Source organism: Pyrus communis, chromosome 10 (genome assembly GCF_041283825.1).
Source record: "Pyrus communis isolate YQ-2024b chromosome 10, ASM4128382v1, whole genome shotgun sequence".
Classification (NCBI taxonomy): domain Eukaryota; kingdom Viridiplantae; phylum Streptophyta; class Magnoliopsida; order Rosales; family Rosaceae; genus Pyrus; species Pyrus communis.
In genome coordinates, this window is record NC_142574.1 from 5,966,822 (window position 1) to 5,990,621 (window position 23,800).

The 23,800-nt window shown below is 34.2% G+C and overlaps 1 protein-coding gene across 2 annotated transcripts; it reads right to left on the reverse strand.

Annotated features, from left to right (window-relative positions):
* Positions 1 to 527: 527 nt before the first annotated feature.
* Positions 528 to 10,958, reverse strand: LOC137729773 (uncharacterized). Of its 2 annotated transcripts, none has more exons than XM_088677499.1 (18): positions 10,766 to 10,958; positions 10,502 to 10,562; positions 9,105 to 9,141; positions 8,494 to 8,624; positions 8,067 to 8,159; positions 7,865 to 7,967; positions 7,643 to 7,776; positions 5,112 to 5,251; positions 4,566 to 4,616; positions 4,404 to 4,486; positions 4,262 to 4,316; positions 4,085 to 4,163; positions 2,960 to 3,701; positions 2,665 to 2,878; positions 2,468 to 2,538; positions 1,849 to 2,017; positions 1,618 to 1,747; positions 528 to 1,453 (listed from the first exon to the last, which is right to left on the reverse strand). In XM_088677499.1, exons 1-18 carry the CDS (start codon positions 10,877 to 10,879, stop codon positions 726 to 728), a joined length of 3,135 nt encoding a protein of 1,044 aa, XP_088533625.1. In that variant the 5' UTR covers positions 10,880 to 10,958; the 3' UTR covers positions 528 to 725. The 2 variants fall into 2 exon arrangements, with proteins under 2 accessions (XP_088533625.1, XP_068324898.2); XM_068468797.2 differs by having other exon boundaries at positions 4,052 to 4,163; positions 10,766 to 10,957.
* Positions 10,959 to 23,800: the final 12,842 nt, after the last annotated feature.

A 23,800-nucleotide genomic window follows, 5' to 3' on the forward strand; every position in this document is an offset into this window, starting at 1 on the left:
TCCTCTGAATAACAATTGGACCCAAGTGCCCCTATTTTCCTTACAAGCAATACTCATATGCTTGATTGAGCGTAAAACTTTAATTGCATGGTCAAACGCTCTTAACTATTTGCAATTGTCCGTGTTTCATGTCTTTTCTCTCCGTAATTGTACACATGAGGACTGCGTTTGTTAAACTATGATTTTTTTTTAATTCAAAAATGTAATATTATTGAGAGCATACATGTACAAACGATTAACCAAAACCATTAAGTTTTAACGGAGAGAGTAACCGCGGTATCCATCCCTACATGCCGCCTTATGTCCTGTTTTCTTGGTTTCCCACTAGGAGTTGTTTGTTTGTCATCACTCATCATTGCACTAGGTAGTGGTAGACAGCAAGTTGTCAAACCCTATCAGCTGAACAGTTGGCATAGTAAACTGATAAGGGTCTGTTTGGTAGCACCGTAGTGTTTTGTTTACCAAAACATCTGAATGGAATCATTTCACTTCTTAACTTTTTCTTGCGTTTACTTGCATATAAAGAATCGGAAAGCACACAATTTCCGTTAAAATCTGTAATCAAATACCTAAAAGTACAAAAATGTAAATTTCATGCTAAACCAGTATTGTCCAAACTTAAACACCGAGCAAAATATATAGCAACTGCATATCCAGCAATTGGTTTTACGGTTTACTCTCTTGAGAGATTTATCATCATGGAATTCTACAACTTCAACAAAAAATTATGATTGGAACCATTTTCTAAGCTTCTTGGAACCTTGCCTTTCGCCATCAGTTTGGGCGGAGCTCCGTTGTGAGTACTTGGATCTATATTGCTCGATCAGCATGTCGAGTTTATCCACAGCGTCCCGCCCTAATGGGTCTTTATTTTTCTTTGGCCTTTTTCTCCTCGTTTCATTCTCTCCGCCCTCTACTTCTTTCTGCGCTTGCAGCTTCCTCTTTTGAGGTTGTACATTTGCCTTTCCCACAGATTTTGATTTTTGTGCATCAATGGCCATGGATTCACGTCCGAATGATCTCCCACGACCACCAGGCTTCGCGCCATCTTGATGATTGTTTGGTTCATGTTTTGAGCTTTCCAAATTCTCTGTTGAGCCTCCTGATACTTTTGTTGATGAGATCTTCTTTTCCTTTCCGAACGGACCCTGTTTCTGCCTCTTAGAAGCTCTCAATTGGTCCGTGGCAGTTCCATCACCAACCCTGTTTTCCACTTCATCTTCTTTATTTGGTATTGATTCATCCAGACTTTGCTCGTCAACACTTTGTTTCCGTTTGTTGAACTTCTTGCTTGGATCAGCATCTGGTCTATTTGAGCCATCCTCTTGCTGTACACCTGGATTACGACGAGCTGCATTCTGCTGCCCTTGAATCTTAGCATTTCGTAATTTCAATTTCTGGACATTATCCAGTGCGAACTCCACAATTGGGCGATGATCAGGACCAAAAGTTTCTACAAGTTGCATCACATTAAATTACAACACAATGGATTCAATGCATTCAATATCTATTCCCCAACATAAAAGGACTGGAACTGAGACTGCAGTACAAAGTTTTACTATCACCGGTGTCTTATGTCAACATGAATTATGCAATTCCGCTGAAGAAATAACTTACCAGGATTGTTGTTCAGAACTCTCAGGGCCACAAGTGCATGCTGATGCTCTGTAAACTCAACAAAAGCAGCTCCACGAGAGTGATTCTTTGTGTTAAGCTTTCCTTTCTTCACATCCTCCAAGAACTTTATCTGCATGCTCAATGCCAAATATAAATAAGGGAAAGTTTCTTAAAACATAATAAACGATTAAAACCATAACAAATACAGACAAAAGTTAACTGCTAATTAACCTGTCGAATAACAGGTTTTTGTTTTGTAGCTCGTGAGGTAACTGCATCAGTACAAAGTCTTTTTAGTTCCTTTTCATTCATGGACTTTGGCAAATTTTTTATAACTATTCTCGTCTTGGAAACATGAAAATTTGGAGATTGAAGCTTCGACATCTTGCTTCTCTCCGCCCTGCATGGTTTCAGAAAATCATTAAAACCTGACCCAAAGGAATGTGAAACATCATGAAGTAGCAGCAGAATAATCAGCATTCGCTGTTAAAAGCTATGGAGTCTGATGTTACTTCTTGACAAATTACCAGATTTTTTAAAGCTTGTGGAAGTTTTACAAGGTTTATACTTCATGTAAAAAATTTTAATACGGGCTGAGAACTATAAAACAGGAGAAAACCCATACAAATGGTTTTCAAGGAAAAAAAAAATCTATAAAGTTAGTAACAAAATGTAAATACCTACAAGGACCAAGAATGGAAAATGATATTACAAAAGATTGTATTAATTTAATCAGAGATTTTGTCCGGAGACGATCAGGTGAGAACCAATTGAACTGTGCTCCAAGCATCCAATGGACAAAGTATGCATAAGCAATATGCAAGCGAACAAAAATATAAGCAAAACTTACATTTGGCGTTTCAACATATCACTAGCTGAAACCCCTTTTGCAGCTGGAGTTCCCTCAAGAACAAGACCTTCCTGTTAATTTTGACGAAAGAAAATGCCAGCCATTCAGGACAATCCGTTCAAATAATCACCACACACAAAACACCGTAGAATCAAAATAAAGAAGGAAGGGGGGAGGAGGCTTGTAGAAGAAATAACCTTTGCTAGATAGAGATTGCGGTGGTCTAGGTCCTCTTTCTTGGCCACATTTAATTCCTTATCATGAGCTGACTTTTTATCCAAAGCCTGCAACACTGTTAATTGTCTACCTTTCAGAGTAATTCCCGAGCCAGATTCCGCATTTCCAGCTGAAACGGCAGAACTGGCTCCATTTTTTGTTTTGAACCTGAGAAAGCCAGATCCTTTGGGTCGCCTGCCACAACATGATATCAGATGTAGTTTCAAACATAAAAGGATGCAGGAGGAATCATATCAAACTACAAATAGAACATACTTGGTGACTGGATGAAGGACAGGGACAAAAGAGTCAACTTTCCCAAAGGTAGAAAACCTTTGTTTGACATCTTCATTAGTGATCTCAAAAGGAAGATTGCTTATGAAAATTGTTCTATGCAAATCTTCTACTTTGTCCGCCTGTTCAAGATTTGGTACCGTGCTTGTACTTAACTTTCCAGGCTCAGTAACGTCTGATGCTTTTGCAGTCTCAAGAGATGAGTTATTAGGCTCATCAACAGATTCATCAATAAGATTTGATGCCGTGGTTTTGCTTTTATTTCCAGGCTTATCAAACTCTGATGCTTTTGTAATCTCAGAAGACAATTTCTTAGGCTTATTAGGTTCATCAACAGATTCATCGATAAGATTTGATGCCGTGGTTTTGCTTTTCTTTCCAGGCTTATCAATCTCTGATGCTCTTGTAGTCTTAGAAGACAATTTCTTAGGCTTGTCAACAGACATATCAATAGATGACTCGTTATTCCTTTTGGGCAGCGTGGAATCATCATCAGGAGTTGCTATACCAGAGGGTGTGATGAAGTTTTTTAGAACTTTCCTTGCAATGTCTGCTTCCTCTTCAAAATTAATTTCAGTAGGGACATCCTTTTTCTCTGCAGTGTTGTCATCTAGAGCATTGTCTACTCCATCATGGTGGTGGGATTTTTTACCGACATCCCCAGCATCATCCTCAAAATCATCACTGCTACTGTCACTTTCCCCATTTCTTTCATCCTCTTGTCCTGTAAAATCAGAGCTTTAACATCATAATAATGTAGAAGCAAGTACTAAAAATGAAGTACATATTTATCAATAAAATCGTTCAAGATAAAAAAGATTTCGAATATCACGAAGTAACTCAAAATCAGGAGTGTAAAGGCATCTTTTCGAAAACTATGAACAATTAAATGCATTTTATTAATCAGACACTCTGTGAATCATCTTATCATCATCATTCTATTTCATAAAGTACAAAAACACAAAACGTCAGTTGACTACTCAGATACTATTGATTATTATTCCAAGATTCTACATGAAACAATAGGACAAAAGTTGCTAAATGAGAAAGAAGTTACAGCAATATAACAAGTACCATCTTCTGAAGCAAGGGCATTATTGCCACTACCATATATCTTCTTTGAAACAGCCCAGTCAACAGCTATGGATCTTTTATGAAGCATTTGTCCATTTAGCTTTTTTATTGCCTGAGAAAGCAAAGGAAAAATGTTAGCTCATGTAACTCAGCACAACAACCCACGGTTTCATTATGTACTCCAAAAGTAAAGCATGAATCTCAATGTACATTTTCCGCATCCTGTTTGCCTGTGAATTTGACAAATGCAAAACCTTTAGATAACCTGCAAACAAGGAATATAAACAGGGATGAAGAAATAGAGAACATGATATTTCACTGAGAAAATCAATACTGGACAATGGTAATATACCCTGTGTTAGGATTATGTGGAATAAAAACATCCCAGACAAACCCTGCTGGTGAAAACATGTCTTTTATTTCATTCTCTTTGGCCTGCGTTTGTGTAAGAAAACTATCAGTTTAAGTTCTCCTACGAACAAAATGTCATATGAAGATACAGTGAGCGAAAAACCTTGAAAGGAAGATTTCTAACAATGAGCTTCCACTTCTGAGTCTTGGAACCCTGACCGAACAAAAAGAATCCAGCTGTTTAGAAGCAATATAATAGCACCACCACCACCAATAACATGAATAACAAAAATAACATCACTAATGCAACAACCCATAATGCTACGTAAATGACTAATTTGAATAACAACAAAAAATCTGGATTTTCTCTCTTATAAATCTAAATGCTGGTTTGGTCCTTGCATGACCTGCAAAGTAAGAGCCTATCAACGTTAGTATAATGTATACTTGTTTTTATTTCTGATCCCTGTAGTTCCCTAACAGATAATGCTAAAACATATTACATCCTTGCATCATCTTTTTTATTTTTCACTGAACCGTAGCCAAGCTCAAATAGAACTAAATTTGAACTGGGAAGAATCCAAAGCCAAAATTGCATTGAAACAATGAAGCAATGAAACTCCATGAATTGGTTCAAAGTCAATTAAGGAATGTATAAGCTAGATCAATTCAGCTTGAAATTGTAGTAAGCAGTACATGTATAATTTACCTCCCCACCCAGCTGACGTGCCCAAACAATGCCGCCTTTTATTTCTTTTTGGTGTAACATAGAAACAGAAGCATGAGCTGATCTGACACTGTTATAAAGTACAGATGAAGCATCCATTTTGCATCCATCTTGCACAAGACCTGAAAAACCACCACATATGGTGAAGACAAATTTACTTTTAAATGAGTGCACACAACAACTTTTGTCTGTCTAGTAACATTGAAGTTTCAAATTCCAATTAGGAAAGCATGTAATCAACTACAACAGCCAAACTAAAAGTATCAAGTGTTTCCCAAGAGTAGTTTGTTGCAACAACTCTCATGTGAGTATTGATTATGTAAATTTAAATCAAGTCATCCAAATTGCAAATTATACTTAATCATAGATACTTAAAACGTTAGTTTATCAAGAGAGCCGATCCATTTTGTAATTTAAATGTCATATGCAAAGGAGAGCGAGACAGAAAAGTCAGATATAGACTGAAAACAAAGGAGGACAATTGTGGTACTCTTTAAAATTTACATTATGTTGAGGCTTTTGTAAATGATGAAGAAATAAAAAGCAATCAAAGGCAAAGACAAATGAAAAAGGAATCTAGGACATTGATGAATAGCATGTTTAAGAGAAGCATGATAGAGGGAGTGAGAGAAGCATGACAGAGGGAGTGGGGACAAGATCAACACCTCAAATGCATCATTGTCCATATGAATATAAGCATGTCTTCATATTCCCAATAATTCCTTTATTTTAGGGTTTTTATCACATATGGTCCTTTATGTTTTGGCAACTCATCACTTTGGTCCCTTATGTTTCAAACTCATCAGTCTAGTCCTTCATCTGTTACTTTGATCATCAAAATTGTCCCTGCCAAGTACTTCCGTTAAAAGGTCTGTTAGTGACTAGCGTGCTGATGTGGCATTGGCATGGGACCCACAAAATCAATCATGTGATGCCACATGTATTCAATATAAAATATAAAATAAAAAAAAATCAATGTTCAAAAATAGTATAGAATTTAAAAAATACCTTAAAATTTTGAAAACCGAAACAGATTTAAACGAAGAGGAAGGAGTGGGTTGGGGACGGGGAAATCTGAGTGGATGGGAGGGGGCGACGGCAAGAGAGCCGGAGAGGGAGGGAGTGGGAGAGAGGGCGGGTCAATCTGGGCGATTCTAATGTCCTATTATTGAAGGCTTTCTCAATACATGGGGTATATTGGTTGGCGAAAAGGTGGGGCGAAATCTGGGTTAGGAATGGTGTGGTTCGTGGTTTGCAGAGAGGGGGAATGAGGTGGCTTCCTTTTTTTATTTTTCCTTAATTCAGAAAAAACCAAACAAAGCTTTATAATTTCTGTGTATACATATACACACGGACAAGCATTTCTCCAGCAAAAGCAAAATCATGGACTCCAAACGAATTAGCAGTAAACTGTAGATGGTCTCTTTCTAGCATGCTAGATTGCTAGTATGACCCAGTGTTAATATACAAATGGTCCCAAAAATATGCAGTCTATTATCAACAGAAGAATGAAACAATAGATATGGAATTGTGATGAATGAGGGATGGATGTCTCCATCAGATTCTTCCCCTCAGAAGCACAACGTTTTAATTTTTTTAAATTTTTATTAAAAAAATATTATTTTGGTTTTGTCTGTCTTAATTTGTTTTGTGGGCCCCAGACAAATGCCACATCAGTACCCAGCGAACTTGTTAACGGTAGTAGACAGAAGGGACAATTTTGCTGACTAAAGCAATAGATGAAGGACCAAACTGATGAGTCTGAAACATAAAGGACTAAACCGATGAGTTGCCAAAACATAAAGGACCATTTGTGATAAAAACCCTTTATTTTTTCATCCTAGAATTCCGTTATGCTTGTTGACCGTCCTTCCTTTTGGTTCAAAACAATCATATTTTATTCTTCAGTCTGCATGAGTTTTCTATGTTTCTCGTGTTCTACATTAACTGGGAAATCCTAGTGTTTAGCCTCCATATGGATATGAAGAAATACATTTGAGTATATCACACAAATTACACATGCATCAGTAATTGTACAGCATATATATATATTGCAACTTTCCATGTGCTTGTCCATGCTTCATGCATTCCAATGAATTAAAATTTAAAAGAGACACAGCAAAAAGAATCTTGTCTCAGAGGTTTGTGTGTAACGTACATACGGTTGTACAACTACCAACAATTGTTTACATGAATGCAATGCCAATAAGTTGGGAAAAGCATAATATACGAAGTAAAAAATTTACAGGAATGGCCAGTATTATTCTCCATAACAATAACTTCCAGCAACAAAAGCCAAAGAAAACACTGACAAAATCAAACAGTTTGCACCTCATAATATTAAACCAACCCACCCACCAGCGACAATGGCTAAACAAAAAAAATGACAAAGGAAAAGAATTTTCATGTTTCAACTCAAAATATTAAACCAACCCCATTTAATTTGAAAATTAAAAGAAACTTGCAGGTGGTAGTGGCAGGGGAAGAAACAAAATGAAAGAAAATTCCCTTACCATGTTGTTCAAGCTCTTCTTTGGGAAGAGGATAAGTGATGGAACATACGTCCCCAATCTCCCTAGCTCTGCGATGAACATCTTCTGCCATACCAGCATTAAGAAGACCACCGAATATGACAGTTCTAGCAACCCTACACAACAAGAAGAGATTAAGTACATCAAAACGCATTTCTGGAAACTGATGCTATCAATTGACTTTCTTATCTCAAAATTACCTACCTCTGCTTTTCTGAACCACCCACTTTTGCCACTTGATCATTACTCAGTGCTGCGGTCTTTCTAGTCTTCACGGGTTTCTTTGTATTTTTTTCCAAAGTAACAACTACAAATAGCTAAGCAAAATGAGTGAAATTTACAATAGCTAATTTTTTTTTTTTTTTGGTGATTACAATAGCAGGATTCAAATGTTAAGATTATTGACCTCTTTCCTGAGATTTTGAAGCATCCTTTTCCCCTTGGGAATTTTCACTATCAATGTCATTTTCTGTTTTCAAGATCTCATCCACGTCAATTCCTAAAACCAAAAGGTAGTAAGAAAACAAACCAAATTTGCGGAAGAAGTAGCTAAGACTATTAAGAACCTGTTGGAAACAGAGGAAAGATGCAAAAGAAATGAGAAATGAAGGGGAGAATGCACAAGTAAATTAATTTAAAACTATTTTCAGTTTTTGTTTTCTAAATAAGTCTCTGTATTTTAGTCCCCTCTTCGTCAACTCTATCATCTTTCTTTCTTATCACTTTCTTCTACCTTTTCCTTCTGTATTTTTAATTACAAACAAAAACATTACCAAGCAGACCATAAGATATTTTCATTTCATGTGCTCTTCAGATTAATTGTACATACAAACCTTGATTAGTCTTTGGCCTTCGTTGTTCAAGCGGAGCACGATGCATGGCATGTTTAGCTGCAATTTTTCGACCTCCAATGGACAAACCATTCTTTAGCTCAACAGCACGATTAGCATCTTCTATGACAGCACTACAAATCAATGCAAAATACAACCAAAAAAAAAAAAAAAGTGTTCAAAAGTTGCAACCACAAACTCAATTTCATTGGCTCATATTGCTGCAATATCTCCTAAGTAAAACTCCTGAATAAACCCTTTAGTATTAAAAAAACATGTCAAGAAATTTCAAAACAAAATTTTTTATCTTATTCTTCATGATTTTTTTCATACAACAACATTTTATACTAAGGGGTAGGGGGATTTGTGCTAGGCCACACAATGCGCACATCATAATAACGTGGTATTCTTGACAACAGAAAAAAAATATAACGTGGTATTGAACTCACCATCTACGGTAGTCGGACCTAACACCTACCACTTACAGTTGAATAGGAATACTACTAGTGGCCATCATGATTTTCTAATTCAAAGTAAAAAACTAGACTAACTTGGGAAACATAACAATAAAAAAAATGATCCATAATATGGGAAAAACAATGAACTTGACTTACAATTGAACAAAACCAAAACCACGGTGCTCAGTTGACCCTGTAAACAATGTAATGAGACGAATTAGAAATATTTTGACTTAACTGTTAAAAACCAGGTTAAATCCACGAAATCAATAATAAAAAATCTTCTGATAACCAATGTTAGGAAATGAAAATCATATGACACATGAAATCTCATTTTGAAACAAGTTATTGATCAAGCTTCTTCTTGTTGTATTCAATCATTTCCACAATCCCTCATAGCAAATAATTTATAAGACACACACTTTACTAATAATTTTTCGATCACTTCTTTCACTTGTTTCATGTTGTTTTTGTTTAAAGCATGCTTGTACCTCATACCCAAAGTGATTTTACTTTACCTGATAATGGCGGTTGAAGAGAGATTTCCTTCTTCTTTTTTTTTTTGTCGAGTTAATTTACTGTTATGATTTTTAGTTCAATATGAGGGAGGAATTGCTCTTTGTGCTCATGGAGGTTCCTATATTATTGTTGGCCACTCACTGTGATCCTTACGTAAAGGCAAGGGTCAAAGCTGATTAGGAGGAAACTTGCCATACAACTGATCGGCTAAGACTCTTCTTTCCTAAAAAGCATTTGAATATAATGCCCTTCTTAACGTAAGTATAGTTCCAGTGCTAGGGCGTACCTATAAAGTTAACACTCAAATATCACCTCAAGCTAGGGAAATTTTCTAGCTGCAATTAATTCTAGGACAAAAACCTCCCGGCATAACATCTACACGAAGGGTGTATGTGAAGAGATGTTAATAGGTGGCAGACCCTCCAATCTCCCTCTCCAACTTGAATAAGGCTCAATTTACACTGTTCTGAGCACAGAGATGGGGTCCGCTATGAATATAGTGAGAGGAGTGATCTCCAATGAGTATGAGAATCTCCTTTCTATTTTTGGGTTTCTTTTCCTTTGAAGTGCTAACAAATACTACAGGGGGTTATATAGGGTGGACATGTTGTCAGTTCTAAAACCTTGTTTTAGCAAGGGAGCATTGCTTTCTGAAAATGGTGTTGTGGTGATTCAACACGGCAAAATCTAATCATTCTTTGGGGTGTGCTACTACATTGGGGGTTTGTCAAGTAATCAAACTTGAGCTCTGAGCCTTATTCATTGCCTTGAAGTATATTCTGCAGATGGTGTGGCTTTGATACAACGCGGGCCGATAATTACCATTCCAACAAAGCCACACAAATCTAAGCATGGGATGCAGAAAACTTATCCAAAAACATTAGAAACACAACCCTCCCACCCCCCCCCCCTCTTTACAAAAATTAGATATTAACAAGACAACAGGAAACAAGCAAAAGTTCTCCGAAAAACACCAGTGTCAGAACTAAAAATCAAATAGTAAAGTTCCATTTTTTGCAACATTTTCGGCTTACCCTTCTTCATAACCAAAAAGCACCGCCTAATCGGTCCAATGTCGCTGAACGTCTCTTCCAGCTGAAATTCAAAGGAAAAACAAACAAATTAAAGAAATTTGCATTACGAAACAAAGCAGAAAATTAAAATTTGACACCAGTTAGAACAGAAATCGTATGAACAGATTGTAATTCAACAATTTAGCTAATTGGAGTGATTCGATTTCAGTAAAGGAAGAAAGAAAAAACACAAAACTGGGGGTGTGGGGGTACAAGAAAGAGCACCTGAGATTTGGTGAAAGAAAAGGGGAGGTTGGAGACGAAGATGGTGGAGGGGGAGTGCTCGCTTTCGGTTCTCGGTCGGCCGCCATCGCCATCTTTGCTTTTCTTCTTCCCCATCTCTGTTTTGTTTTGCCTGGAGAGAGTGCACCAACGGAGGAAGCAGCTATGGACTTTTGGACCTAAAACCTCAGGAGGGAAACAAAGGACAGAGAGGGTTAAGGAGGGTTGAGGTTGAAATTTGGGCCTGGCCCATGAACAATATGGTGTTGGACTGGGTGGATATTAAAGTGGGCCTAAAACAAGAGCAGGACTTGTACTTTTGGTTATGGTATGTGAAAGGATACTACTACGCTTCTTCTCTGAGGAACTTGGAAGTTAGAAGTTTTACATCCTAAAAATTTGTGTGAAGTAATTTGTCCTTTGTGTGCTTTTGATGAGTTATTTCTGCATACATGTCGGATTGTGGTTGGCAATAAGTAGAACATAAGAGTTCTTGCTTCCAAGAAACGAGCCGCAATGTCCTTTCTAAAACGAGTGGTGTTATACACGTCTTAACACAATTACTCCACTCATATTTCATAACAAAAACCATTAGTCATTTGTAATGCTCTCTAGATGACATATTTAAAGTCCGTTTGGAAGCTATTTTTCATCCATAAATAATATTGTACATTGAATTTATTTGTAATTGGAGATGGAGATTTGAACTTATATGCAGAGAAAAGAACACATTGTTCTAGCTAATTTGGCTCGGTCCAAATATGTTAAAACCAATTAACTATTGAATTATAGTAAAGCGGTTGATGACCATGATTTTTGTAGTTAAATGATGATAAGTGCTATCCACACACCCATTTTCACTTCTTACAAACCTATCTCAATTTTCGACCATCACATCGATTAAATTGAAGAAGATCGATGACAAAACATTAACAAGGACATGTGGGAGGTAACAATGATCGTATATAGCACTATCCTCTGGGAAAATTGATTACATGATCTTTGAAGTACTTATGATTAATGGACACCAATTTATCCGAGAGAAAGAGTTACAAAAATGGAGTTCTTCCCCTTTTAAATATGAGGATTAAATTAGGTGGTGTCACGTGCTTTACCTTATATAGACACTTTGAAACATGTGGTACAAATAAGTAAATAACACAAAACATTGTCGTGTACAAAAATTTCAGCTTACAAGCTAATAACCAAAACATTGTGACGGTCAAGTCCTTTGTCTACCTATTTTCACGTACATGGTGAGTCGTGATTAAATAAACATGGGACCATGGTCCATGGCTCCAAATATTTTCATGTAATTATATTATTTGAGGATCATATGCAATTATTATTTTTTATTGTTATCGACACGATAAAAAAATTATTTTTCACCTTAAATATATAAAATTATGAGATTAAAAATACACTTAAAATGAGTATATACTGACTTTTTTAATGTGCCAATAACAATACCTAGGCGTTATTGTTGAAAGAGATAGTGTATTGCATAGTGCTAAGTTTACATCCGACTAACTTAATGTTTTCCAAAAATTTTCTTCTCTTACAAGTAAAGCATAGAATAATACAAAATGAGTTTTAAAATCAATAATTAATTAGACCAATATACTCGATAAAACAAACTTTTGATCGAAAACAACATCATATGTAACTTATTTATTTTGAACAAACGATATGTTCTACACTAAAAAGGAAAGAGTGGGTTGAGCCTCATAATGGGCTTGCAATAATATGGTTCAAATTCATATTTGACGAGTATTGAACCTAAAACCTCTCACTAATAAGTGAAGAGGAATACCATTAGATTGTTATACTAAGTGACTTTTAATAGACCCTATTTACTTGATCAGATATATTATCGACTCTCGAGTTAATAGATGAATGCTCTTTTTCACTTGATCTCCAAGGCATTTACGCTCTTTACTATTTTATTAATCATAGGGAATTAGAAAATTAATAAATTAAAGGATGGCCCAAGCTGAAGATTAGGTAGGAAATTTGCAAATGTCCGAATGGGCCGAATGCGTCGAACGAAAAAAGTGGTGACACGAAACCTGAGACAAAGAAAAGCCTAATAGACTTTTGCGTCCAATATGGGACCCACAAAACATTGTGTGGTGGGGACTCTTATTCACGTCATAGATGACGTCATAAACAGTGAACAATGAAGCTGTTTTACCCTTTACATACGCAACTTTTTCTTATTATTTTCTTGGTTTTTTCGTGAGCCACACAACACAAGCACCAGTTTTGTTTTCCAAAACACCATTTTGAATGTTGAAACTCAATTTTTAATAAGGTGTCGTTGTTTTAAACTGCATTATTACTAGTTTATTATGAGATTTACCAAACTTTTATTTTTAGTTTAGATAATGTTGTTTTTTTTTTAAATGTGTCATTGTTGACTTTCTAAAAATAATTTATTTATATGAAAATTGGTATTTTTTACATTTTTATATATTTAAAAATGAAACTTTTAGAGTGTCATTAACATCTTATTTTTTAATAATAATTTTCTTAGTTCATTTCTTACCGACAGAGGTGCTAGAATTTGAACATAAGAAGCTAAGATGCATCCCCCATTTAATACCACTCAAGTAAGTGAGAGAGATAGGTTGAACTCGAGATGTAGTGAATTAAAGAAGAATGCTCTATCTAATAGTTCAATCTACTATTTGCATGTTGTTTTTATTAGGTCTGGCAATTTATTATAAGACTTGTTAACCTGACAGGAAAATAATATATTCCAAGTCAACCTTTTAACGAGTCAGGTATCTAGTCACTCATTAAAACCTCAATAAGATATCGTTTGTCATATCTATACATTAGACATAACAATTTCTTGCATGACCCGTTAACCTGAACGAAACGGCAAGACCCACTAGTAAATTGGGTCGTTATCGTGTCACCTATTGAAACCCCATTCACTTAACGGGTTGACACGACATGGCATGTTAAACGACACTAGTACGACAAACAAGACTCGTTTTCCATGTCTAATTTTGATTATAAAAACAAATCTACCTTGATAACAACTTGTAAATAAAATTAAAATTCTCCTCAAATAAATTATTTTAAAACTCTGTTTCATACGCTAATTGCTAAACACATAAATATACGACAATAATATTTTTTTTAAAATTTAATTCACAAATTAAACTCTGAACCTGTCGTATTCATCCAACATTTCTGATGACCCTAAAAGCCTAAAAGAGTAACAAACCAAAATATTTAAATGCCCTACTTTATTATTTCTAAATCCATACTAATCCATAGTACTACTACTACTTTATTACCACAAATCTTATTTGTGGTCTTCCATCATAATTCCACGTGTCACCTAGTTTAGAAATATCCAAACAGTTGTTGTCAACTGGCCAAGCCAAATTCCACTGGCTTTTGATTATTATATTCTTTTTCTAGACTAAGTTATTCTACAACTAGCAACTGAGCTATACAAACTAGGGATTTGGATTCTGTCATGATTCTCATATTCTATTCGTTTATCGTACATTGTGTTGTAAAAAAATTATTTTAAATTTTTTTATTTAAAATTAAATACAAACTGTACCTAATAAAAATTGGTCACACAATGCATGATTAACAAATAGAATGTGAAAATCTCTAAAATCCTTACAAAGGTGATTCAGGATCATCATCCACAAACCTGATAACAGTTGGCACCTTGTTATTATTAAATCTCCTAATTTTTAATTAATATGTTGTATAATAAAGGATAAGGTGGCTAATCGCAAGTTAAACAATCAATAATTACATATAAAACCAGCTTAGTTTTGTGGATTTCATTTGGTTTATTTATGCTGGAGACCTGCGTGCCGGCTAGACTGGTGTCAATTGGGGCGGGGTCCCATGGGGTTTAATAATTAGAGTTTGGTGTAATGACTCAACCAACATACATACAAAATTGCATGAATAACATCCACAAGAAATGTTATTAAAACTTTATAAATAGAAATATAATAAATTAATAACATTATTGATATACATGCACACCATCACCATGCCTTAAAAACAAAATTTCATGTCAAGATACCGATGGAAAATAAGTAGGCACTCAAAACAAGTACACATGTTTGGGTATCATTGATTAACTCTTTATCAATATTGATTCATTTCAAAATTTTCTCTCACCCGAAGGTGAGCGAGTGCATTACGTTGATTAGGAATTTGGAGAATAGAATAAGTTGTTGGGAAGAGAATACCGCCACTTTTGACTCCTTCAGACAACCCTCGCTGCTTCGCCATAGAGTTAGGTTGCTTAGCTCACTCCTTACCTCTTAGTATAAATACTATCGTTTGTTAAAAAAAAAAAAAATCATGTTTACTTTGGGCATCATGATATTTTTCTGTTAGTAGAGAGGGTATTTCAACTTAGAAGCTCTTTTAAATATAAAGGAGAAAAATGATGTAGGAGGACACTTGTACCACTTTTTTTTTAGTTTTTTTTAATTATTAAAAAGGAGGACAACTGGTAACAAACCACTGTTATTCATCCATTTCTGTCTAGAGGAGACTAGTTGGGAATTACACCTTACCCGATCATGATCAAGCATATTCACAGTTTACAAAATAACAATCAAGCTTGAAAAATATTACCTGCGATTACAATTTACTTTTGTAAGGATTTAGAATTAAGCATCTTGTTTTACTTTTAATTTCATAATGAGTATTTATTAGGATATTATTTCTAATATGATTATTATTTTTTTAATTTTTAGTACAACCGATATTTTTCACTAATCTACACCAAATGGTAAGGATAGAATTGGAACCTGGGACGTAATGGGTTGACTAGGAAGGCCCTTTCCACTTGTGCAATCCACCATCCTATTAGGTTTATAATTTTGTTATTTAGGTTTAGTTAAATTCAATGGTGTCTTCTCCTTTCTTAATAAAAAAAAATAAAAATAAAAATTCAGTGGTGCCCTACAAATTAGGGTTTATTATTTCTATTCAAATAACTTTAAGATTTGTAGTCATAATCTCTCATATTATCAAATAAAATTTTAGGTTTCTTCATATTCTTGTTGATTTCGGCATTAGTTGTTATCCGAGTTGGGATCACCTTGTTTGATGGCGTACAACAAAGGGAGAGTTAACCATCGCTACCCTCAGCTAACATAGATCGCAAGATCATAAAGCAAATATGCGTGCGTTCATGTATGAACTATTTGTGAGCGATAAGATCTCTAATTCTGGCCAAATCATATAATTCTATGAATATCATGATTGTCGATGGCAAAGTAAATTTTGATACGTCGCAATCAACCAAAGTGGGAATAAAGTATATGAATTATACCAAAGCAAAGTCAGGGTATCATGATGCTAGGCTAAACTCATCTACGACATTCGATTTCATGATCATTCAGTCTAAGTACAGTGAAGCGTTGGCCAATAACCCACAAGATAAGGTTTATGACTTTTCAGCCTTTGTTCAAGATCAACTTCAATTCAAGATGAAGTCGAGGTCGAATTCTTTACAAACATGAGAGATCGACCTAGGAAGAGGTTTGAGTTATTCTGGTTGTGGTGAATTTAAAAGAAGAAATGATGTTTAATTGTGAAAAGTAATTAGAGATATCCAAATTTTGTCCTGCGTCGGGAAGTAGTCATTATTCTTACAATAGTCTTTCTAAACTACGGGCAATGAAAATATGATCATACTATTAAGGTGTTGTTATTAACAGTAAACAAATGCTATCTTGTAAATTCATCTCGATCTATACAGGTTTTTCTGTGTGTTCTTGTAAATTTGGGGTACATGAAGACCTTTTTTAGTGTGAACAACAACTCTCTCTTTTCTCCTCCGGCGAGAGCATCATAAGCGAACACTGTAAGTTTATGAATTCAAATGTGTAATGAATCTCTATAACTCATGCGCATGTATTGAATTATTTTGCATGCAATGTATCAAAATTAAATAGAAATATGTAAGAGAACAAAAAAATTACGTTTTTTTTTTTATTTCTTTAAAACATGCAGTATCATAACTTAACTTGAGAAAACACAAAAGCATGTAACTAATTGAACTTTTTGAGCATATGTGACTAATTGAACTTAACTAAAAGCTTTTTCTAGGTGAAAAATATCTGATCTAATAATTCATCACAAAGGAGAGAACCCAAAGCACTACAACAAACAATAAAACACGAGGAGCTGTTTTCACACACAACTTTTAGTCTTTTAGCACAATTATCTTTATCCATCGTTAGACTGAATAAATTTACTAAAAACAACAAAAATGATTAAACAATGGTATGTAAAAGAACAAAATGTTACATTTTTATCATTTAACAATAAGACATGTCAAAGTTGATTTTTGTACACATAATTTTTAGTCATGTACGTACACATCCTTTTTATCTTTGACAATAATAATCAAACAAAAATAATTAAACAAAGGGTGTGTAGGAGAACAAAAAGATTACATTTTTATTATTTCCTTAAAACATGCAGTCACATAACTAAACTTGAGAAACACAAAATCATGTAACTAATTCAACTTAACTAGAAGCTTTTTCTAGGTGAAGTCCATATGATCTAATAATTGACACATTTGTTTGAGACTGTGAAGGAAGACACGAAGGATGCCGGACTTGGTTGATGATTATGCCACTTTTAGAATATTAATGCATATCATACATTTCATGACTTATGTCAAAAAGATGGACAAATATGAATAATAAGATGATCGTGACACATTTATTTAAGACTTTTTTCCAAAATATTATTTATTTTTCTCACATTTTTTTTTTCTTCAAACAATAGATTTTATTAGATTAAATGTTAGATTAGTCAATGACAGGGTTCAAACCCACGTCATCATGCCCGACTCAACACCCTTCCATTTCTGTGGTAAAGGACCGTTTGTTTTTTTTTTTTGTCACATTTCAAATTATGGGGATTGCTATTAGTATCACACATATGCGTTCATAGGTTGATAATTATATCATTTTCATTTTTTATCTTCTTCTAAAAATAAAGATAAAATGCACACGAGAAAGGAGAAACGTAGAAAAGTAGAGAAAAGATGCTAGAAGCAAATTTTAGTTGTTCTACTTTCAAGTTTTTGTTTCATACTTTTCTTCCATTTTTTCCCTCATAAACTCACCTTAATGTCTAGCAGAAAAAAACGCACATTAACACCTAAAATTGCAATAGTTAAGACGGGACTTAAAATCCAGAATTTAGTTAATATTATCTTCATTTCTAGAAATTAATATTAAACTTGTTAGATTGGAGGGTTACATTTTTTATGAGTTTTCTTTGTCATAGTATGGGCAAGAACTAGAACGATAGAATATCATGAAACTAAAAAGAATAAAAAATGGGCATTGTCCAACAAATTTTCTTCATCATTAAACTTTTCAAGTTTTCTTAAAGAAAAGCAAATAGTAAATATAATACCGCAAATAGTATAAAAAATAATAATTAAAGACATACATGCATAATTTCTGTTGCAACTTGCATGTGAAAGTAAATTTAATTTTACATTTGATATAAAAATTCAGAAACACAATGGGTCAAAATAGAAAATGGAATGGTTTAGGAAATGACCTACAACTACAACAAAAATGATTACGCATTTGGTTTTTTTTGTTCTTTGAGATTCTGTTATTTGCGCATTTGGTTTCTGTTTCTGTATTCAGAACTTACAGACCGAAAAATGACTGTTCAAGGAAGAAAGAAAAAAATTCAGATCATTCAAAATTTTATTTTGTTGAAATGATCCAACAAAATGTGATTCATAGAAACCATAGAATGAGTTATCAAAATTTCTAGTCCGCGCACTCCTGACTCAGAAATTCATGTTGGATCTCAACCATATAATACAACCCTACGTACGTATGACTGTATGAGTCTACTCTGAACGACACAGATTCTCGGCATTTTCTTGACACCTCTCATCCGATCACGCCTGTCGTTAATTGAGCCTTAGATCCTGCCCAGCTTCCCCAATCCTAAGGCTGCCCAGTGCCGTGTCCTGCGCTGCCTGCCTGCCTGCCCTTCACCACAACGGCTCCCCTGCCTTCGCTGCCAAAAGACAGTGGCTGCTGAAATTGACACCAACTGTATGGGAAGAGATCCACCAAAATCATCAAATCAGGTGATCTGAGATCTTGAAATTTCATCCAACGGTTAAAGTTATTATAACTTTTAAATGGATCCCTATTTTCCGCCGTTTGATCAAACTTCAAGAATTTAGATCACTTAATTTGATGGCTTTGATGGAAAAGATCCGGAGTGTTTGACCTCACCTCACCTTAGAAACTTTTCGTAATTTCCAAACTACCCTTTTATTTTTAAATTGAGAAGAGGAAAATTTTATCATGCTTATGCTTCGAGTGTATGACATCTAAAGAAATAACGAAGGATCGAACATGCAATCAATGATGTAATATCAAACAGGGTGCATAACAGAAAAACTCACTAGATGAAGTTGTTGGATGAACTATGCAAGTTAAGTTACAATTATTGCATTTCGTTGGGTTTATTTGTCTTGTAAGCCCAGCAATGTGGGTTATACTCACCTTGTTTAATTTAGTTTAAACAAGTTGAAAGTTCAGTTTGGTAGAAAAATATTAAAAAATTAAAAGAGTGCAGAGGAAGTAATTTGGGATGTGTGAATATAACAATGAGGTTTTTATGAAAAGGGCTTGAGCTAAGTTTATTTTAACAAAAAACCATGTTATAACTTTATTTAATGAAAAAGACAAAAACCCTTAAACTTTAATAAAAATGATAAAAGAACTTAAATTTTAATGAAAAAAACATAATTTTAATATTAAAAAAATTTAAACTAAACTGACGAGTGGGATCCGCACATCCTCACCCATACTGTTTATGAAACTTACTACACTGTTTATGAAACTTAACGGTACTACACTGTTTATGAAATTTAATACACTGTTTATAAAACTTACTACAGTGTTTATGAAGCTTAACGGTACTACATTGTTTATGAAACTTAACGGTACTACACTGTTTATGAAAGTTAACGGTACTACATTGTTTATGAAACTTACTATACTGTTTATGAAACTTAATGGTACTGCACTGTTTATGAAACTTAACGGTACTACATTGTTTATGAAACTTAACGCGCTCTGGGCACACATGTTTATATTTTATTTTTGTTCTTTTTGTCCTTATGATTAAATAAAGTTATTAGATGATATTTTGTTAAAATGTAAAGTTTTGAAGTCATTTTCATTAATTTTTCTTATAATTCAATTGTATATAGGGTCTAATTTGTAATTTTGCCTTATTAGGGGTTTTTTGGGAAACTGCGACATTTTATTAAGTACATGCCTTGCAAGCCAAACTAAATTGGAACTTGTAATAGAATGGAAGAGTATGATGGTTGATTTTGCTTTGCATAGGTCACACTTACAATTTGCCATAATGTCTATTCGTGCTGCTAAAGACAATTGCTCGTACACGTGCATGCCCGATTGTCAATCATTACTGTATTGTAAGATTCACATGCATCAACAGCCGATAATCACTCATATACATGTGAATGACTGTTCCTAACATTCTATAACGCTTTCTCATAAGTCGTATTTAACTCCACCCTCCTTTGATTAAAACACAAGCTAATGTGGTGTTCACAACATGTCTATAGACAAATGAGCCTTAAGTTTAAACCCTAAACCATGATAGGCATGCAGAATAAATAATGGAACCATTTTCAAAGGCTTTTCCTTGATAACCAAAGCCTCTGGTGAGTGGTGATTAAACACTCTTGTGCTGCGTAGGGCATCATGTATTTTGTAATGCTTGTTTTCTCAACAAAAACAACGAAATAAAAAGAACCTAATGAACCACTTAGTATTATGGTTTAGTAGTATTCTTTTTTACTTGTAAGTGAAAGATTTTAGCTTCGATTCTCACCACAAGCGAATTTGAACCACATTATTGCTAGCCCATTATGAGGTTAAACCCATCATTCCCCCTGGTGTAAATAATATCGTTTATTCAAAAAAAAAAAAAAAAAAAACTCTTGAGCCTAAGGGTGGGCATCGGCCGTTGGTTGGGTTAGACTCCAAATTGTTGGCTAACCCAATAGGCTCAGGTTTACATTGTTGTAACGCATTGCCAGTCAAGAAAATGGGCAAACCAACCCACCAAAATCATTATTACGCAGGTTTCACGGGTTAGAATTAATTGATTTCTTTATTATTCTTAATGTGCATATGAGTGACAAATAATTAAAAAGGGTTAATCATATTTAAGACCAATTTTTTTATAGTCAATCATTAGGTTTAATCTTGAATATTTGCTTATAAATTTAGGTTAGTTGAATTTCAATCCAACTAAGCAAATTTTCTGTTTTGTTAAAAAAAAAAAAATAATTAATTTCAAAATCTTGTAATAAATGGTTGCATCTATTTCATGTACCATGGTTTTATTTTATTTTATTTTTTTAACAAACGCTATTATTTAAACTAAAAATGAGGGAGTGGGCTTAGCTTCACAATGAGCTAGCAATAATGTGGTTTAAATTCGCCATTGGCGATAATCGAACCTAAGACCTCTCACTTACAAGTAAAGAGGAATATCACTAGACCGTAATATTAAGTGACTAATGTACCATGGTTTTAGGTAACTTGTATGTTGCATTTTGATTGTTACCTTTGCGTCTGGTAATCCTTATGTATATGAAAAGTTGAAAACTGAGTACAAGTTTACTACCATTCAAAGCAAGTTTATTGACAATATCATTCATAAATCATTGACTCAGTGGTTGGGATGAATTACAGGCTCGTATTTCATATGGATCGTATTGGATTCAATTATTGGGACTGGTGAATTACATGATGGTAGCTAGAGAGATGTTGAAATGCTTCTGTGAGTCTTTAGACATGTTCGATTAACACATGTATAATTCTTTATAACAAACAGGACCTCTGTATCTACTAGTTGACAACATTATCTTTCATATATATTATATATATCGACAACGGTCTCTTTCTATTTTCATATTGTGTTTCAGTTTAAGGATTCGGGGGCTGCAGGTGTTGCCTTTGAGCTAGTTCGGCCAAAAATTTTGCACCAAGTTTTACAGATAATCAAATACAAAGAAACAAACTTAGAGGTCCTTCAAAATAGGTATACTTAACATTGAAAGCATATGAATTCCCATCTAATACCATTTTTTTGGTTGATTTTTTTTCCTTCTAAAAGGTGGACAATTGGTGGCAAGCCACATTTATCCATCATTTTTTGGCCCCGAAGAGGCTATGGGTAGTTTCACCCTGCCCATGGCCATAGTTAAGCAGACTCATCAGCTCAGAACATCGAACCCGAGACCTCTCACATTTGTTTTATACATTGTTGATGTTGAAAGTCTATAAGAAATTTCTTTTTTACTGATATTATTATTATTATTTTAATTAGCAAATAAGGCAAAATTTGCTAATGGGCCATCAAAATTGGTTCAAAGATATGGTTGAAAATAGCACCATAAGACTGAAAACTTAACTATGAAGCCACATGAAGGCATCATTCACAAATAAAGAAAAACAAACTAATTTACGTATCACTTCTCTAAAGAAATGGTAAATAATAGCTCTAAAAAAATTCAGAGAATAGAACTCGTAATCTACCTATGACTCTAAAGTACGAAGTATCATTAAAAGAAGCACTTCAATTGCACTTCAATTATACTGAGCACTAGAAGAATTATTTTTTCTCCAATAGTTAAAAATTTTTTTTTTTTTTTAAGCAAATGATATTATTTATACTAAGAGCACTTTCACCCCTCTCAAATCTCCTGAGGGATAGTGAATTAAATCCCCTCCCTCCCCCCAAAACTCATCCACCCCATTCCAATTCATTGGGCTCTAGGGGAGCCTAGTTGCTCACCCAGGCTAAAACCGACTAGCCTAGCCCCTAGGCTATGTGACGTAAGGCTGACATAAGCTATAATTAAAAAATTAATTAAAAATTACAAAAAATATATAAAATAATAATTGTTTTTCTATAAATACCTAACCATGTTCTTCCACCTTACACCCTTACACCACATTTCAATATTTTCAAATACTTTCTACCAATCTTTTATAATCATCCGAAATTAAAAATAAATAATAAAATAATAAAATAATAAAATATTTTAATACGAATTGGCTGAGCTATTTAGTTTAGCGATGGAGATGCACTGGGGCAGTTATTGTTCACTAAAGACAGTTATTATTCACTTGGGAGGATTGAATTGCATATTGCCCGATGGGCTTTTTAGGGTTGGAAATGCTGTAAGGAGGTGGGGGAGTGGGGTAAGCCTCACAAAATGGGTTAGCAATAACGTGATTCAAATTCGTATTTGGAGAGAATCGAATATAAAATCTCTTATTTATAAGTGAAGAGAAATACCACTAGACCGTAGTATTAAGTAACTTTATTTATTCGAATTATTTTCTTTGGTGACATAAGTAAATTATTGGCCAACAAAAAAATAAATAAATAAAACCCGAAGTTCATCTTTATTTATCGGAATCATTTTCTTTGATGACATTTAAGTAAATAGTCCCACTTAGTTTTCAAAAGTTTGTACTTTTCATTCTAATGATCTCAAATGTCCACTCACTTAACTCTCTCCTCCTAATAAAACATAAAAGAGATGCCTTTTTCATTGTTACCATCTAAAAGATCCAAAAAGAAAGCTAAAGGTGTGGTGTGACATATATTAGTGGGTTTGGCAAGTGCCATCTTACATATGTCTACATACATTATCATATCAAATGTTCATGTGCCCTAATTTTTCACTTTTTGGGTAAAAATGAAGCATATGCTTTTGCAACATGCAAATTACTTTTACTTATTATCTTGACATTCAATATATTTATCCTTTATGTTTTTTATAATAAATTTTTAGATCAAATGATATTTTATTAAAAACAATCAAGAACGTATATAGGAACAAATATGTTACATCTAACAAGTAGGTCAAACACACTAGTTAAAAGAAATGCTAAATCTTTGCAATTACAAACTCAT